The following is a 20843-nucleotide window of genomic DNA, read 5'->3' on the forward strand; positions in this document are numbered from 1 at the left end:
AGGCACAAGCAGCTTAGAAATCAAGCATTGCCAGTCATCTGAGTGCAACTGGAAAGACAAAAAGTTAGATAAGTGGTTCCGCATGAGCTGACTGAAGATCAACAAAATCGCTGTTATAAGACCTGTCAAGGATGACGCTCCAAAAATTGAACGAATTAGGAATCGAGTTTCTGCCTCATCTACCTTATTCCCCAAACCTTTTCCCTACAGATTTTCATTTCTTTAAGCACTTTGACAACATTTTGACAATAAACGCTTTCAAAACCAGGCAGCTGCAGAAGAAGCTTTCAGGGAGCTTCTTGACCATAGTAATTCTGATTTCTACAGCAAGGAAATAAATAGTATCGTTACACTTTGGCAAAAGTGTGTTGAAGCAAATGGTGCTTACTTTAATTAAAGCATGTTTTACAGCACTGGTTTATACTTTTCCAAACTTCGCAGTTCAAAACGACATTTATTTCTTGACAACCTAATAAAACCACTACAAAACCACAACGCTGAAATATAAATTTATTTCGAGTAACTGCTCTTCGTTAAGCTGAATATTAAAATAATTTGGTAAATATTTATTTTATAATTAAAAATTTGTAGACCTCAGTAATATATACTACAGCTACAAAATTATATCCCAACGTGGCTTTGCTATAAGAAAACACACACATACAATGTTATATAAAAAAGTAACAATGGTGACGCTGTATAAAAAAATACATAAGCTTGTTTGGAGGAATACAAAATCAAAATACGATAATAATTTGTATATAAATTAATTTAAGTTACTATATGATAGTATAACAAGGACTCAAACCCCAATAAAAATAGGTTAATGTTCAATTGATATAATCTTAAAATATATGAAATTGTGTTTTGTCTCAGAATAATACATTAACAGTGGTTCTGAACAAAATTATTTATACGAAAAGTATTCAAAGTGAGGATTAATCGCACTTACTAAGAACCAGCGTTGTCTATGAAATTAAGTTCTCCAACTGTTCATCGTGCTCATTATATTTTTTCAGAATTGTGCAACACATGGGGAGAGAGATATAAAGAATAATGGAGGCCTACTACATTCAGTATACTGTAAGCCTCGGAAGCTATAATTATGACAAATGTCTATTAATAAGAAAACTACAGAATTTGACTAGGAATGTTTATAGATTTCAAACATCACAAACCGTTTAACTCCAGAGAATTAACTTTTGACGTTAGAATTTCTATGAGGTGTAACGAGTTTACCGTTGTACATTTAAATGTCTACGCTTTTTTCAGTGCAGTTTTCCTTTCTGCATGTGACGTAGATTCTTGACTGTTCCCGCCTGTTCTCGAAATTTGTAGGGAATTTTTGAAAGAGTAAAAATCAATAATAACTGTTTGACAAAAACGCGAGAGAATATTGGAGAATGTTCTAGAGACTCGGGTGATTTGTATAAAAGTAACACTTTAAAAAGAGAATATTATTGGACAGCTACAGTCAGTGTGCTATCGGCCTAAGAAGCGAAAATTATTATTAACGTCTAGTGATAAAAAACTGCAGAGTTTGACTAGGAAAGTTATAGATTTTGAACATTACAAATTGTTCAACGTCAGTAAATTACTACGGACATTGATATTTCTACGAGGGCATTAAATATCTTTACTGAAAAAGCCAGCTTGTAGTCGGTGTGTGGCCAGTCAAGAAAAAGACAATGTTAGGTTAGGCGATACGTAACAATATCAATCGGAATTAATTTGCTCGTCGTGGATCTGAACCATCTATAAAATATTCAGTTCTAGACCGGATATAAGTGTGGTTTGGTGTTTTATGACGCAAAGCAACTAGGCTCTCTCCGGATATAAGACTTAGTACAGTTTGTAAATTTGTAAAACTCTTGTATATAAGCAGTGATTTGTAATAGTTATTAGTAATAACCATTATTGTAAATTCTATTATTTTTATATTTGTATATTAAAATATATTTGTGTTTAAAAAAGGAAATTGTGTGTGTCAGTCTTGTTGGCAAACAACATAAACTTAATGCATTTTAACCTTTAATTAACCACTAAGTTGAAATGCAAATTTCTAGTTATTTGAGTTAGTAATAAGTTAACGCACGTAACGTAATAAATTAAAAACTTGTCCGAGATAAATTATAATACGTAACAGTTCTAAAGCAGTACTGATATACTTTTTACAATACAGTGTAAAAGATTGTTTGTTTTAAATTAAGCACAAAGCCACACAAGGAGCTATCGGTGCTCTGCCCACCACGGGTATCGAAACCCGGTTTTTTTAGCGTTGTAAGTCCGCAGACATACCGCTGAGCCACTGGGGTGCGGTGTAAAAGATGAATTAAAAATAATAATCTACTTTACAAACTGCATGATATAACTGCTTATTATTCACACATTTTCATTAGGTTTAAGCTGATAATAACAACAACAACAACAAAAAGTACAACATTCATGATAAGCTGATCTAGTTGACGTAGTAGTTGTTACCCCAAAGTTACCTCTGGTCCTTCGGCTGTGGAACTTATTTTAAAATCTCTATCCTGAGTAACACTATTTCAAAATTATTTTATCCGGGATTTTACATAAATTTGTTAAATATATATATTAATGTATGCGTTAAAATATTACGAAATAACATTTGAATTAATCGGTACTCTCTATAATACAAGATTTATCGTAAATATGTACCAAGCGCAAGGGAATAAATAAGATGTTATACTTTTTAATTACCATTAAAGAATCTTTAAAATCACCATCGAGAGATAGTATATATTATCCAAAAGTGTATTGGGCGAAGGAAGATTTAAAATACTGAATTACAGGAATACAAAATTATTCTTTATAGTTCTGGACCCGCCTGTACTTCTGTACAGTAAAAATTATGTAGCAAATGTTGAGTTTTGTCATTATGACCAAAATCAGGGATGTTTCTTGGAATGAGCTGCTACGTGGTTGTTGCATCGAACTCGCTATCAGCGATAGTCGTATTCAGGATGTGCTGCTCTAGTACTTATAAGAGTGGCAGTTAATTCAAACATTCGGTTAAAAGTAGCCGCTTCAAGTGGTGGGTTATGCAACTCAAAACCGATATACGGCTCAAATATAAGAAAGGCTGTTTCTGAATTATGGAATAGTTCACTTGCCGGTTTAATTCATTGGGCGTATTGGGAGTCATTTAGATGAACAAATAAAATACAACCATTTTTGAAAATAATGATATACAACTGTGTGGTTTTGAGAGAATTTCATAAAAAAAACAGTGTTATTGTTTTTATTTTTAATCTACGACGAATTAATAAACTTAAACCTATCTGTTGAAACTTCTTGATTTCGCGTCAGCATAATTTTACTAAAGCGTTTTTGTTAAAAACAATACAGTTTAGCTAATATTCGTTTTACAGTGATTCCACTGAAAACTAATCCAAATATATTTTTATTTGAAAAATAAATATCTTCTTAGACCTAACTATAATGACACATTCTTGAAAACGTTAGAAATGTATAGAAGAACATACTGGAGCAATTTAAAAGTCAAAAAGAGATAAAATGGAATGTAAAAAATGCATACTTTAAAAACAACATTTCACCCTTGTTTTCAAATGATGCTTTTTTCCTATTTTACTTTAGCTGTTTTTGAATTTTAAATTTTGTAAAATGTGAGATAGTTCAAACATTTATATTTATACTGGAGGAGTATTAGTTATAGTACAAGAAATGATTATATTCATGTTTGAAAATGTGTTATTATAGACACTGATTTTTATTTCATATAAATAACTTAAACTGGATAAGCAGGAAGAGATTTTTTCATTCTCATTTGACGCGCGAAACATGCTCGCTATTTCATCCGTGGAGACGATATAAAGTGATGGTCAATCCCACTATTCGTTGGTAAAAGAGTAACCCAAGAGTTGTCGGTGGTTGATGATGACTAGCTGCCTTACCTATAGTCTTACACTGCTAAATTAGGGACGGCTAGCGCAGATAGCCCTCTTGTAGCTTTGCGCAAAATTCAAAAAACAAAACAACTCATTTGGCGATAATATATTATATTATATTAAAACAATTTTCGAGCCTTACTATGGCTTTACAGCCCACGAAGCTTTGTCTGTTCTTGCTGTATCTGACAACCGTGCATTTTACCATCAGCTCTGCAACATTGTACCATTACAAAATTGCCCATCTGAGGCTATCATCTCAAAAACACACCACTCCTCCTTGCATGTTTTACATAATTAAACTACTTAATGAAGCAACGGTTCTCTGGCGCTCGTTTTAATAGTCCCGATCACATAGAAGTCTAGCAACTTGTTCGTATGTCTTTTTATGGAATAGTGTAAATAACTATTTTATTCTCCAGCTGCTTGTGGTATGTAACAGTTGAACGAAAGGTTTGGCTGGAAGCTCGTTGCTTTTTTGGTTTTTGTTTGCACAACTAGGCTATCTGCATTAAACAACCGGTAAAAAACGTAAAACTAAAAGCATTATAAAATGTAAAAATAAATAGAATTAAAACGAAACAATGCTCAAAATTCAGATAAAATAATAAAAAAAGCCAATGGTTCGCAAAAACTTAAAAACACAAGCAAGTTAGACAGTTTCAAAATCACCGATGACACTGTCCAGCGTCAGGGGTAAATCTATGAAAAAAAAACACGTTTAAAATAGTGCCGTCGCTCACGGTGGTAATGACGGCACGAGTGTAAAGCGTGAGCTATTGTGATTTGAGTATCACAAAGGCCACAAACTGGTCGATCAGTTATAAATAATAGAAAACAATGAGTTAAAAAACTGCGACCAATGCGTAGCCTAGTTAGGGAAACCTCTTCCTTCTGATCCTTACCAAAAAAAAGCCAAAAAAAAACCAACAGAAGATTTGATCTGAAACGGCTTGTTACGATATTGCTCACGCCAAGTCGACTGCCAACTGACGCAAAGCTGAGCCTTCTACATTTGATAGTAGCCCGTATACTGGATAGGCAACGGCTTCGACGGCTTTAGAGCAGATGGACTTGGCAGCAGTGTCAGTTAACTCGTTTTCACGAATACCGATGTGGCCAGGTATCTAGATAAACTGGATACGAACAGAATATAGAGAAAAATCGGTGAGCTGTTGTTGAATATCGAGGAGAACATGGTAAGAACTAACGCTAAGCGATTTAAGGGACAATAAATATATAACAAAGTCATTGAAAATAGTATAATCTGTGTACTGTACAAGTTTTAAGCGATTCAGGTGGATACAACTCGGCATTGAACATAGAAACTGTAGAGGGGATCTTGTGAGCAGCCACTGAATCACAACAAACCATGGCAGGTCCTACAGTATTACTTGGTTTCGAACCACCATATAAACAGAAATGGAAAAATGGTTCGAAATGTGTTCGGCAAATAGAAGACAGTACTTCCAATCAGGAGTATCCACCTTCCTCAGATGACTCAAAGAAATGTTGCAGATGGGAGTGTTAATAAACTATGGCAGAATGGACTGATCAGTAAAGACAGCAACTTCATCCAAGGACAGACCCAATTTAGCTATTTGAATCTCGATACAAAGGAAGAATGACAAACTGTCTATTCTGGGAAAACATTGCCTACTGAGGAAGGAAGATACAACCCCAGGTGAGATGCTGTGGTAAGGATCGATATTTAATGGTACACTGCAAAGAAAGTTACAAATGGCAGAGGTGAAGAAGGGATTCGTGGGACTCTATGTACAAACCGTGGGCTGGAGAAGTGCAAAAAGCCCTGTGCGTAGCCGAAGTCCCAGATGATGAATGGGACCAAATATCTTCAAGGCCGAGGTCCTGACAGAACCATAGACCAAAGATTCATAGTCCAGATTGCATCAAATGAAGGCACGATAGTCTTGAGCACAGAATATTAATCCACTCCTCAAGAGGAGGAAGTGAATACGTGGTGGATGTTCAGTGCTCTGGTATACTTAACATGTAGCTGCTTGATACGAGGAATGAAAATCAGCTTATGGTCAAAGATAATCCTCAAGAATCTTTTGTCTCAGTAAGCACAGGAAAAATATCACCGAGGTGGAGATCAAAAGTGTATGCAAACTGTTTTCTACAAAAAAAAAAAGGTACAACTTTTTCCTGTGGTCCATTTCAACAAACGACTGAAGGTGGTTTGATGCTGTCTTACAAAATTCCATGTCTGCACATAGTGTTGTAAACCTTCTCAATATCAAAGAATGTGTAAACAAGATGTTGCCACTCGAGAAAGATTTCCCTGATTGATATTTCAAAATGAATTAGGTGGTCCTTTTGAGAGGGTAGGTTGTTTAATTCAGGGAACCAAACATGACGACCCTTAACTATTGTCTCTAAGATCTTACAAAGACAACTCGTCAAAGTAATTGGATGATAATTAGAAGAAATCCTGAGATCTTTCCCAGGCTATCAGAAAGGGAAAACAATAGACTAGCCCCAAACCTCAGGAAAAACACTCTCCTGTCATATTCGATTAAAAGAACTAGAAGACTAGCAAGAGAAGTAGGAAAGAGAGGGTACAGCATCTCATAGTGAACATCATCATGTCCAATTGATGAGCAGCAAATTTGAGTTCCACCAGTGTAAATGAATGATTATAGTCGTAGAGACGATTGGTCAGAAAGGATAGAGGCGATCACTCTTCCAAAGAGTTGATGTTCAAGAAGGCAGGGGAAGAACAAACGTGTTAGATGCATGAGAAAAGCTCTCACTGAGAGTATCGATGATACTCCAGTCATCAGCAACTTTCCAGCCATTATAGAGAAAAATTGAAAAGGGGGTGGGAAATATAATGCCCACTGACCTTCAGAACCTTATCTCAAACGATTTTGAAACAAATGTAGAAGTTGTGAAGTTCATCTAAGATTCATTCTGACTTTGACGTATTATCTCTCAAGCATGGACATGGGTCTGCTGGATAGCAATGTGATTCGAAGTGTGGGTTACATATGAAAGGTATTCCAGTCCCGTTTAGGGCCTTACGTGCCTTTTGGCAGGCATATTCTACCATTGACGAAGATAATGTGGAAACCATTTCATTCGATGGATACAGACACCAGCAGGATATAGTTCTAAGAAAGTAAATATGGTGCACTGCAGAAATACCTTGGCTATAAAAAATTATCGAGGATCTCAGACTCGAAAATATTCTTTATCTCCCTCTCAACAATAACTCCTTTTGAGGAATTCAAAGTAGCATGGAGATTAAGGTCTATGGGTATATCTCCAATGACCTTTGAGTTCATGAGATGTTCATTGTGTTATGGTGTAGATGTTTTCAACAAAATTTTGCGAGAGCGCAAATTCCTGACTGACTTGGGTGAGCCAGCATGACCTTTTAGTTCCTTTCAAATGAAAAAGAGAGACATCTGTCCTAAGGATTGCTCAGATAAAGAATAAAGAATGAGAAATTGAGGTATGTAATCTGACTGTGATGGGGACTGTGCAAGACAGTCATCCATGCGTGGACGTTTTCTAGTTAGCTGATTTTTACTATGTTATTTTATCTTTTCAAAGATTGGAGAATCCATAATGAATAAAAAAAGTTTCAGTGACCATTGACCCACCCGCGACGGAGCTCTATAAGAAGACGAACTAGAATGTGAAACAGAGATACTGCAGCAACGTCAGGGTTTCGTGAACACTATGCCCAAACTCCAGCATCAAACACAACACCCGCTGAGAATGCTTAACATTTTCATCAATTAACATTAATCATCAATCGGAATGCATCTTTTGTGATTTGATTATATCAATATTTTCTGTCTCAAAGAGCTGTTACATACATTTCCCAAAATGGATTAATGTTTTAGTGGCATCATAATATCTATAAACGTCAAATAATGTCTAAATGTAGTTCTGATACAAAAATTATTTTGTTATAAAATATCCAACCCTCACGGGCACCCACAGAAATAGTATCAAGAGGGACAAAAAATGTATGTAGGGGATCACCTTTTACAGTGCAACTCAAGAGACTAAAAGTATAAGTGTTATGTGTGCTTAAGTGCAAAGACAAATTTACAGTTTTAATAAAGAATTACTAAACATATTTTGTTTAACTACGATATCAAGCTTACATAATATGTGCATTTTTTTGTAAAATATAATGGAGTAAATGCCCCCTCTTGCCCCTTCTTGTGGGAGCCCATATCAACCCTTCGTATGTATATCTTGCAGGTTTGTCGCACAAGTATAGTGAAAAAAATATTATTGAAATTAATATCACTTAGAAAGATATATAACATCTCTTGATAATTCTGACACAACCTTTTTGTTCTATATCCATTTGGTTCCTTTCGTATTTCTTAATGATGTTATGCGCTAGACAACCAAGAATTAGAAGAAAATTGAGTATTATTTCTGTAACTTTATCATTAGGTTCTCGAAGGTAGGCTCACCAGAAATAATAATACTTCTAAAGTTTACTTTTATACTGAAAATCTTAAGATAAAAGGAAAGAAATTTGCATGAATTGTCAGCAAGAAAATGAAATACTTCACAATAAACTTTGTGTTTATGTTCACATCAGTAAATTCCGTGTGTCGATTTTCTGATTTTGGAAACACTATTCAGATGAGCATTATAAATATTCACACTGATATAAACACTTTTCTCAAATAAACGCCATACTCATACAAAGGAGCTCTGTGTTCACATGTCCATGAAATTATATCTTGAAAGAACATAAAATGAGGAATATTGGCCCAGACAATCCCGATGGACAAGATAAAGTTATTTTATTTATTAAATCTGTACACAGTTTTATGAATGTTTCCATTAATATGACATATTGTGTCAGTTTCAAATACTATATAAAGTTGCAGAGCGAAATAAAAAAGAAATAATGGTTTTTAAATACACAACTCTGAACTTGTAATAATTAATCATGCAGTATAGAATCTATATGATAACAACACAAGTAACGAGAAACTGTTTATTATATTTCACACCAACAGAAGAACAATTATTAAACTAATTAATAACCCTCTATGTGTTATATATAAATGTATATTTATGAGATATGCATAAGTTTGCCCAATGACCAAACTAAATTCTTCTCATTAATTTCCCTTTTTGAAGGCATTAAAGTGGTAAACATTTAAAGTAACATTTGATAGCATATTTTTTGTTGATTATCTTATATTATTACATTAATCAAACCAACAATTGTGAACAAGTTTAACCAAACGTTATTTTATTTCAAACTGATGTATAACGAACTGTAGTGCCCATCCTTTAGTGGTTGAAGTAAAAAGTCGTTTGTAAAAAAGGATAAGAAATTATATTTTTTTTCCTCAAAATAATAAACATTCAAAATGCAATACAAATCCATAAAGATACCAATACTGAAAGGATATGATTGGTTTGTTTTGAATTTCGCGCGAAGCTACTCGAGGGCTATCTGCGCTAGCCGTCCCTAATTTAGCAGTGTAGGACTAGGGGAAAAACAACTAGTCATCACCACCCACCGTCAACTTTTGGATTACTTTTTTTACAAAAGAATATTGGGATTGACTTTCACATTATAACGCTCCCACGGCTGAAAGGGCAAGCATGTTTGGTGTGACGGGGATTCGAACCCGCGACCCTAAGATTACGAGTCGAACGCCTTAACCCACCTCGCCATGTGGGCCAGATAGTGAGAGGAAATCACAGTTTTCAAAAATTCTATTGATATGAAAATAGATGAGGGACAGTTCCCCTCTCATAAATTTCTTCGTGCCATCCGCTATCAGTATGTTACGTTTGCTATTGATTGATCAAAAAGTGTGGAAAAGTATAAAGAACGGATATATACATATACTGATGTTTCTTTATATAGACGATTAGGGTAGTGGTCATCGTGAAGATTACAATCATAATACACGGTTTTCCTTTTTTAGTTATTGTTTTATTTATGAAAATAAATAAATATGTCAAAACTATTTTAAATTTGTCAAGTGCACAATGATACAAACTTTAAATATTGAAAGTGAAATATCTGTGTTTGAATATACAAAATTAATACTATTGTGCACTGTTAAGGATATACAAAATGAATATGCTACTCAATCCTCCAAACACAGATAAACAAAGTATTTATTAATTAAACCTTTTAGGTAGCTTTAAATAGAAATTTTATATTTTAACTTTTTAAAAAATATATATTTATATAATACAACATCAAACCTTAAGATCCAATTACACTGCACAACAAAGCTTTTGCTTCTTGAACACTGTTGGGTGTTCCTTATAGATTTTTGGCTGCTGATCACGAAAACCACATCCAAATTTGCACATCACGTACCGTTTCATCGAAATATTCAGTTTCACCAGGACATTGCTACAATGGAAAAACGATATCAGGGCAACTGGAATCCATCAATGTTTTCTGACTACTGTTGGACACTGCAACGTGATGCACCGGACATTGAATACAAACGAAAATCAGGAGCAAAACACTTTTAATTATGTTGAACTTAATAGCGTATTAGAAACATAAACGCAATTAAATACGTTATTGCCAGTAAACAGTTCACTGTCTATTTCTCAGAGTTCCTACGTGATGAAGCAAAACCAAAACTATATTTGTGCATACCCACCGGGTACCTGTCAAAATCAGCAAAAATTATTCAGGAAGCAAAACTTTTAAAAAAAATTGTTGTGCAGTGTTATAAATTTAATATAAAAATAATAATTTTTAAATCATTTTTCATTTTTATATTCTCACTTTAGTTAGAGACTACTACTGAACATTGTTGTTGAATATTTTAGATAAATCATTAGGTGAATCGGTAATGCAGCGGTGAGCTTGAGAACTTATAATATTAAAATCCGGATTCGATTCCTTGTGGAAGACAAACAGTAGACAAGATGTATTGTTCCCTTGTATTAAAAACAAACTAACACACATAAAAAACTCTTTGATTTTGATTAAATAAAATATATTTGTATAATTTGGTAATGTAAAATATAAAACAATAAGCTTATGTACAGAACTTAATGAACTATTAAATCATAAATGAAAAAAAAAATGGAAAAGGGTAATCAGGAATATGTTTAATAACTAAGCAATTTATTTTTCACGAGGCACTAACTATTCCTTTACATTTTCTGGGTATCGATTACATTTTTGAAAGTTATTAATAGAATCATTGATGCTAAAACTAAGATTCAAAAACTTCCAACTTACTTGTCCTGGCCTAATAGTATATGATTAAAGGAGTTAGGGCGTTGCTCAAAGAAAATAGACCATTAGGGCGTTCACTTAATTTTCATGATTGATAGAAGTCAAGCACCGTGAACCTCTTCCAATTAAGGCAACTCCCAAACACTTACCTGTAGTGAAAGAAAGCTATATTTTAGGGGAGAGCTTGCTGAGTGATAGGCTAGCTAGAGAGGTTGAAAGTGTAGTAATGAATTCACTACAATAAACTATTCATGGTCATGGATACGCCCAAAATTATCATCAATATTTCACCCAGTGCTTTTTACGTAATTGTGTTAAGGCTTATTCGTTGAATGGTAGGCAATCATCTGTCTGTTCTAAAACGTACCTCCAATCATCAAGATTTCAGAGTGTAGCTTCAAACACAATTTGATCACTTCAGAAAAACGGAATGATAAAATCTTTTGAATCATTCTGTAAAGATGATGTAGCAAGTGTTGGTTCTTTGTAACAAATCTTGTTGGTTTATGTCTATAAATTATTTCAAGATCTTTCGACATAATAAAGGAAAATATAACAGAAATACCTATTATTTGTAATATTGCTTACATTTTACTTTCTCCATAGCTTTTGTATTTGGACAAAAATATTAACTATGTGACATTTGTAGGTAATAATATCCTCGTTAGTTTGGAAGGATTTTTATTAAATAAATCCATAAAATATCTATCGAACGACTGATAGCTTCAAATTTAGCGTTCTTTTATTTTAGGATATGAGACATGCTCTGAAATTATCATAGATGTCTTTCCTTTGACATGATCTAGCAAAAATAGTCTTCATCCAGTGGCACAGCGGTATGTCTGCGGACTCACATCACTAGAAACCGAATTTCGATACCCATGGTGGACAGAGAACAGATAGCTCATTCTGTAGTTTTGTTCTTTATGACTGATTCTAGACAAACATATATATTAGTAAAAATAAAGACTTTGATCGGTATTCAGATTATCTCTGAAAAGCTTATTCTTAAATCTAAATCATTTCAATTATTCCATTTACATAAGACTATTTAAAATTATTAATTCTAAAAGAGGAATAAGGATATTCAAAAAAGTTACAGAAACAAGACAAGTAACCGAAAATGGTAATTCAACTGGAAGAAAAGTAAACAAACAAGTTAAAGGTTTGAGACATAATGTTGACATTATTTCCTAAAGCTCCGAATCCCTCCACGTGCAAAAGCTGTAATATTTTCACTTTAAATCATCTACCTTTTTTGTAATTTTATGAGCCCAATTTAACCTTTTTAAAGTAACAATTTTTAATAATTTTGTTTCTTTAATTTTTGTGTCCATCATGGACCGTAAATATGTATAATAGCAATACTATTCTATTTGAAACAATTAAGTTTAATGAAATACATAGTTGATGTACAATGCTCTCTAGGGAAACAATGACAACATTTGGATTAACTTCATATAGTTTGGATAGCTATCATTCCTGATATCATTGTCACGATTTTGTCGCTGACAGTGATACTGAATATAAAATCATCATGATACATGTTGACAAACATATCATATGATACACACACATACATATATATGCTTGTAAAATAAGACATATATATACCTACTATATTTATAGATTTTAGCTACGTGGGGAGTCTGTAAACATTGGATTGGAAAGACTACTGAACTATAATGGAATGATGCGTGGACTGGATTTTGTAACCTCATGAGTTCTATGCATCCATGTTGGCTAGTATTTTTATCTATATATATATATATATAGCTTTTTTAAGTTGTGAAGCCATAAATGTAAATAGTCACATGAATTTTTCATATTGTATAGATGCATGATATGTAGCCAATGCAAATGTGTGAAAATGTGTCAGAATATATTAACATATGAATACAAATAAACGTTTTTAGCATTTCTTGCAGTTGTATATTTCCCTCCACTTCTTCCTCCTCTCCACTGACTATAGTCAGGTCAGTCATGGTTTTACTGCAGCTGGCTAGATGCCCTCTCAGAACGATACTCTACAAAGTTGAGAATGTGGTAATTTACAATTATGAATGGATTATGTTAATTAAACTTTCCACCGTCTATTTCTCATGGAGTTTAGATTGTGACACTTTTAAATTGTCTTCCACTGTGACGACCCTAAACTCTGGTAGGCCGGTGCTGTTGTATACTTCAACTGAAACTAAATATTTTCTAAATAAAACACAGTTATGAAATTTCTGCCTCACTTTCACCATCATTTTCATTATCTCCTCCTTGTACGATCCTCCCACTCCTTATAGTCATATTCAAGGATGGCTACTCTGCAGTATCTATAAAATTCACAATCAAGGAGTGTTGGTTATACTTCGACACTTACCATCAAGCTTCATTGCGATTGCCGATCTGATGCTTGAAACTATACTTGGTGTTATCTTTTAAACTACGGCGTAGAGATTTCAGTTGTGGGAGACAGCCTACATGTTTGTATAACGTTTTAATCGTTCGTGTAACATGGCCCAAATCGAGCATACAGTAATATAACAAATTGTGATCCTGTCAGCAGCGTCGTGCTCGAAAGGATAGGGAAGCTGACGTAAACAAGTGATATGCAACATCAATACTGTTGGAACACTGAGTTAATAATCGCTACGATACTTATATCATGCCTATCACATAAACATATATCTACGGCCTGCACGCTGCTATGTACCTATGCATGTAGTACATTATGAGGCTCCATAAAAATAGACTACATTAAAATGAGAGGGTGCCAACGGTTTTTCACCCACTACTAAGTAACTAGGTAGTAAAATAAATTCAAAGATATTAGAAAAGGTAAGTTTAGTAGAATTGGTATTTTATTAGTAAACATTATTTGTTGTCTGAATATCAGCATAATTTTCGAAAGGGTTTGTTTTGAACTTCACGCAAAAGTAAACGAGGGCTATCTGCCCTAGCTGTCCCTAATTTAACAGTGTAAGACTAGAGGAAAAGCAGCTAATCATTACCACCCACCGACATCTCTTGGACTACTCTTTTACCAACGAATAGTGGGATTGATTGTAACATATAACGCCCTCACGGCAAAAAGGGCGAGCATGTTTGGTGTGACGGGGATTCGAGCCCGCTACTCTCAGATTACGAGTCGAGTGCCATAACAACCTTGCCGGACCTTTCTCGAAAGGGAAAAACGACACAAGTTATCCAAGCTTTACGTCAAACGTTTTTTAATAAGATAGGGAAGAGTATTTGGTTAAGTAAATTATAAATTATTGTTTAAAAACATATTTGCTATTGGAGTGAGTCTGAAATTATATAACTGGTTGGAAAATTATTAAAAAAGAAACAGAAGCTTAATAGTTAATATCGACGAACAATATTTCGAAAAACTGATAAATGCAAGAAATATTCTTCATGGCTTTGTTATGAGACTACTGCTGCTTTTATTATATGTTAATGATATGCCAAATTTATTTGATATAAGGCAGATTTTATTCATAAATTATTCTACAATATTATCTCATAATAAGGAATGAATGTTTTATATATTACAATTTCAAATAGCCAAAAACTAAGTTAAATTATAATTTAGTTTGATTTATTTTGCATTTCACGCAAAACTACTCGAGGACTATCTGCGTTAGCCATCCCTATTTTAGCAGGGTAAGACTAGAGGGAAGGCAGCTAGTCATCACCGCCAACTCTTGGGCTACTCTTTTACCAACGACTAGTGGGATTGACCGTCACATAATAATGCCCCCACGGCTAAAAGAACGAACATATTTGGTGTGACGGAGATTCGAACGCCTTAACCCACTTGGCCATAGCAGGACGCACATTATTGTTTAAATGAAATGATAAATTTGTTATTTGATGACTAAATCTCAGCCTTAGCTATTTATACTTTTTAAAAATAAAAACAAAAATACTAATAATAAGGAAATAAATACATATTTGAAAAAGTATTGCTTGAAAGACGCTCATCAACAAAGTTCTTGTATATTCCAATTGATGATGAATTAAGTTGATCTAAACACAATTGCAAGATTACAGGTATGACATACATAGCATAAACACCAATTAATACAAAATATTTGCTAACTTTATACCATAGTTTTTAATTATTCACATTTAATCATGAGCCACAATGGAATGTTCGGACAAAAAACATCTCAAATTGTAAAGATTCAGCTCAAACAACATTTTAAAACCATAAAGACAAATGGTACTAAATGATCCTAATGGCTAGAATATATATATGCTATTAAGCAGATTATTTGACTGCTAAAAGTGCACAAAAAGGCACGAATGTTAGATTTACAAGGAAAAGAGAATCCGCTTAAAACAACTCTTTATTAATCCTTTTTTTGTTGCTAAAACGGCTTAGTATAATGTATTCTAACTTTTTGTAGAATACGGTATCGAAAAGTCGATTCGTTGCTTCTATGTTTTACATAAACTAAAAAAACCTCAAAATTCTAGTGTACTCAACGTTATCATTCTTCCTTGAAGTTAGGTTTTTTTTACAAATATCTGTTGTTCCTTTAATAGTTTACGTACAAGATAAAACAGGAATTATTAGACAATAATAAATGAATACATGGTGACTATAATATCAAGAAATTATATATATAGTAAAGTATACAATTGGTGTCCCTAAGGAGCTTACCTCTATATTATGCACGAAGTGAAAAAGTATAAGAAAAATCAATACACATAATTTTAACTTTCATTACACAAAATCATATAAGAATTACTTTAAACGACATGAAGGTATATTTAAAGTGATGTTTGAAATGTGTATGTTTTAAAATGCTGTTTTTCTACTGATAAAATTTCATACGCATTTAGTGGAAGTTCTTGTCTTAGCCTATTGCTATGCATTATATATAGAGAATTTAATTACACAGAAATTATAGATTTTAACTATATCCTTAAACAAATTTTCATAACGATCTCCAGCTTAATATTTTACATCTGAACTAATGCGATCAAATAGTAAATAGCTACAGTAAATCATCATGAACCATAACAGATAGCTACAATTTACGAAATTAGCTACCAGTTAATTTAATATTTTGCCCATACCCAAGCACCAAAAAACCAACAAACAAGATAAATAACAAGTTGAGGGTATAAAAACCTGCAAATTGGAATCGTAAAAATTAAATAAACAAGGAAGGAGATACTGTAAACATTGTGCACTCAAATTACAAATGTCTATTTGACTCCACCAAATGTAGTTTTAGGTAACAGCATGGAGCCAAAATAGGGGTTTGTATTCTGAGTAAATAGTGTCTGCAGTATTTCCAGCCTTGTTTCCTTGATTTTTTTACCATCCCTGTTTCCAAGTGTTTAAATTCCCAACTTTTTTCTTTATCTCGTTTATTTACAAATACTCTTAGGGATGTTCATCAGATATAATATAAATCGTTTGTTGCTTATTTGAAAAAATATTTATATGTAACTTTGAGTTTCAACTATTGGGATTCTGTGTTAGTTATTTCATAGATACAAAATATAAAAATATTTATGAAATAGATTATTATTTAGTAGACAATTTTATATTTACAATAAAAACTAAATTCGTTAATGTATCTAGTCTTCGAACCTTTTATTAAGAAGAAACAGTAAAAAGGACCTCCATTGTCATGATACAAGAATAAATGTTGATTTACACATACCATTTTTAGAATCAGTAAATCAAAGTTCAATAACTTATGTAAGAGTAAAAATAACTAATGATGCAAAAGAAATCAACTATCCAAAAACGTTTAAGGTATATTTCAAAAACTTGGTATTAAATTTATGATTTGTTTAATTACTTTTATAGTTAAAAATTTTAAAACTATTGTGAGTTAGCGGTATCAAGTATATTACATGCTCTAACGTCTTCATACATATAAACATACTTATTTTTGTTTTAATTATTAATACCTCATTCATGATGGAGGAGAGTGTGCTTTATATAGCATTCTTTTTTAATTTCTCCGTTTCGTATACTAGATTAACTGCACTTACAATTATTACGTATTTACTGTATATTGTATTATCTACTACATTATCTATTATCTCTAATGAGAAAAATACAGAGGGGTCAAGTAACTTGGCGTCGACAATGCTACAACAATTGAATTACACATCGTATGACTCTGACCAAGTTACACAACCAAACTTGTCATAACTAACACCTTTAAAATAATTACTTTTAACTCTCTTCTTATGAAAAGTAAACGATCATTAAATATTAAATCACAAAATAAAGTAATAATGCTTCCACTGAACAGTTGTGTATATCCAACAGTATTCTGTTTCTAACCAATGTGGTATTTTGTAGTTAATGTACTAGGGGTTTAGGCATACTATAATACTTACGTTATTGTGAATGTAAACACTTTAGTTGTATCCTCAAAATTATGACGGGATGAGTTTGTTACATAATAAGCAAAATTCAAGAACTTGTCACATTCACTACTGGCTAGTTCTTGATGATTATCCTCAGAAGTATTTTTCGTCAATATTTGAAAGAAATGTAAATCATATTTTAACAAGCCTCTCACGAGCCAGTGGTTTTTCTTAATTTTAACTGAAATTTCTGAACATGTTTACTGGCTTTGAATAAGACATTTTCCTTAATATTTTAGCGCTGTGGCTGCGAAAACTGGTCTAAAGTGACATAAATCCGTTAATACATCACGAGCTTCATGGCCAAGCACAAATAACGAAAAGGTGTGAAAGTCTCCAAGTGACACACAGAGATGTTCAGGAATCGTTCAGACCACGTTGGTAGATACTGTGCAGCAAGCTGAGTACAATATTATATTCGTAGCTGTTTTCAAAATGTTCCTGCCTGCTCATCCTACTGCTGGCTATCATGATGTTTCTACCTTCCCTACCGAATCGCAGGTAAAAGCGTTCGTATTGAAATCTAAACATAAAAAGGTGGCAACTGTTTAATTAATGATGCTGAAAAGGTGATTTTATTGTTATATATTGAATATACTCTCAGTGGATAGACCTAATTACTAGCTAGTATGGAGACTTGAGGATACTGTATTTCACTTAAAAATTTATCAGTTAACAAATGAAAACTTCTCTTTAAAGCTAATCCAAAACCACTCTCTTTGAGTTTTTGGATTTAACTTACTTTGAATATTCAATAGTTGTAGTGTAAAGACATTTCTTAACTTCTGAGGAACGTATTAAAAATACTATATCATATATCTTGATGTGAAAGGAAAGCTTAAAACTGCTGCAGAAATTCATTTCCTTTGATCTGCTTTAAGGATACAAAAACTATCTACGACGCGTACGATGGTCAAACTCTACATTTCAGAGGTATAAGACTTCTAGGCTAACCGTGAAACACCTGGGTACCATTTAAGAAGTACAAATGTTGTACACAGCTATTTTTCTCAGATTTAAACTAGTTTTGTGTATAAGTATTCAGGGAATGTGTTGTTTTTTTTTCAACATAACTATCCAAATTATCTGAATGTCTTTATACTTCAGGTACAACATTAGACAAGTTTACAAAAAGTATACTGATTAAAGAAGGACGTTGAAACATGACACTGTTTGGGTTACCAAAATAATAGTGATGTAAGAGTTTGCCGTAAGAAGTAAATTTGGAGTGGACGGATCATTGACACAGCTAAACAATGTGACGCAGTGAGTGAAAAGCATATTACAGGCATACAAATCACGCCCGTTCTGGATATCTTTCCAGATATGTTTTTTTAAGAAAAACTTTAATGGTATGACATTGAATCTTAAACAATTTTAACTACAAGTCCTGCATACACAAAGCGTTATGTTCTGAGTTAAAAGGAGCACATTTTAATACATAGCTTGTAGTTACATATGCCATGGAAAAGTGGTCGGGCCATGGCCTGACTGGCTTACCATTTTATATAGCCCTGTGAAAAGTATAACTTAAATATACTAGGCTGAATTAATGGAATATTCTAGTGTTGTATGAATATTTACTGTATTCTTCTTTTAATTTTGTCAACTCGTTAAAACTGCGGGACAAACTCACGTCTAATATACTTTTTTCAAGCATTAAAATAGAATTAGGTAAGAGTTTAATTATTTCGTGGCGGCCCGGCATGGCCAAGCGTGTTAAGGCGTGCGACTCGTAATCTGAGGATCGCGGGTTCGCATCCCCATCGCGCCAAACATGCTCGCCCTTTCAGCCGTGAGGGCGTTATAATGTGACGGTCAATCCCACTATTCGTTGGTAAAAGAGTAGCCCAAGAGTTGGCGGTGGGTGGTGATGACTAGCTGCCTTCCCTCTAGTCTTACACTCCTAAATTAGGGACGGCTAGCACAGATAGCCCTCGAATAGCTTTGTGCGAAATTCAAAAACAAACAAACAAACAAACAAAATTATTTCGTCTAACCCTCTTAACTACATGTACGATAAGGAAGTACAAAAGTCACATCAAAATTACAAAATTTAATGATTCCTTGTTTTAGTATCAAAGAAAGATAGAGAGGCACCCCGCTGGTACAGCAATAAATTTCTGGAACTATAACGTTAAAATGATGGGTTCGATTCCTCTCGGTGGACTCAGCAGATAGCTAGATGTGGCTTTCCTATAAGAAAACACATGGATACACACCTTCGTAAAGTCCATGTTATTAAACATATGTTAACACATTTATATTTTACAAAATAACTATTACTCTTTTGACACAGCTTTATATAGTAATATCATTTTGCTTATTAAGATGTTAAACTCTTGATATACAAATTCTACTCATTTGAAATTAAACTGTGTTAAACTTACAGAATGGTTATTTTATTACTCTATTTATTAATTAAGGCATAAAAAAGTAAATTGAAAAGTGTATAAAAATAAGTATAGGTGTTTAAATTTGATTTTAAAAATACAAGTTGAACAACGTTATCTTTACTATCAAATTTGTATCTTGCTAGTATAATATAAATGATCGGATATAAATTTATTTCCATTCTGAAACCCTCCAATACATATAGGGAATATGGTTTTTTTTTAACTAATTTAATTAAATAATTTGTGCTATAGCTATGACTAAATCAATACATCTCACGTTAATCAACTGAACTGAAGTCCACACCTGCGTGCTTTTACATGGAAGTTAATGAACGAGCTCTTTACCACACGCAGCTGTAGACTGTACTTAAACTTAACTAAAATTTATAAGATATATATTTGTACACTATAACCACTGGTGGCCTGTAGGAAAATGAAGAGTTCATTAAACGCTTTCTGCTATGTACGCTCCACCCCAATTTAATGTCTCTTATTACAAGACTTGTTTTGATTGAAATTGTAGTTACTGAAAGTACGTGTGTATCTGTTTTCTTATAGCAAAGCCACATCGTGGTATCTGCTGAGTCCACCGAGTTGCTGAAAGTAGTAAAGAATATTGGACAGTATTGGTAACAGTGAGAAAACCTAACTTTGATTTGCAATGTTTTTAATAAATCTGTTTTGATCTGTTTCTCACACTGGTATAAATACAGAAGTGTTAAAGCAATGAAATTGTTATTCAGAGGTTAAAACATTTAAAAAGTTTAACTGTGCTTGACAGAAGATATTATATAACTAAGGAAAAATAAACAGAACCTAACAAAAGGTGCAACTGAAAAATAAAGAATATATTGAGTACCTTGTTTATTAACACCAGTC

The 20843-nt window shown here is 33.2% G+C and overlaps 1 protein-coding gene across 5 annotated transcripts in view; it reads left to right on the plus strand.

Moving 5' to 3' along the window:
* LOC143255610 (uncharacterized) overlaps positions 1 to 20580 on the plus strand; it is an 84030-nt gene extending 63450 nt beyond the window's left edge. Inside the window, exon 4 of one of the 5 annotated variants that reach the window (XM_076511501.1) lies at positions 20523 to 20580. In XM_076511501.1, coding sequence (XP_076367616.1) covers positions 20523 to 20565 — 43 coding nt within the window. In that variant the 3' untranslated portion in view covers positions 20566 to 20580. Of the gene's footprint in view, positions 1 to 11920; positions 11943 to 11975; positions 12088 to 12798; positions 12821 to 17807; positions 18050 to 20522 lie in introns of those variants that run through there. The other 4 variants (XM_076511504.1, XM_076511507.1, XM_076511497.1 and 1 more) reach the window with 4 other exon arrangements.
* The last annotated feature ends 263 nt before the right edge of the window (positions 20581 to 20843 follow it).

The sequence above is a fragment of the Tachypleus tridentatus genome, chromosome 7, assembly GCF_004210375.1.
Source record: "Tachypleus tridentatus isolate NWPU-2018 chromosome 7, ASM421037v1, whole genome shotgun sequence".
In the NCBI taxonomy this organism is placed as follows: domain Eukaryota; kingdom Metazoa; phylum Arthropoda; class Merostomata; order Xiphosura; family Limulidae; genus Tachypleus; species Tachypleus tridentatus.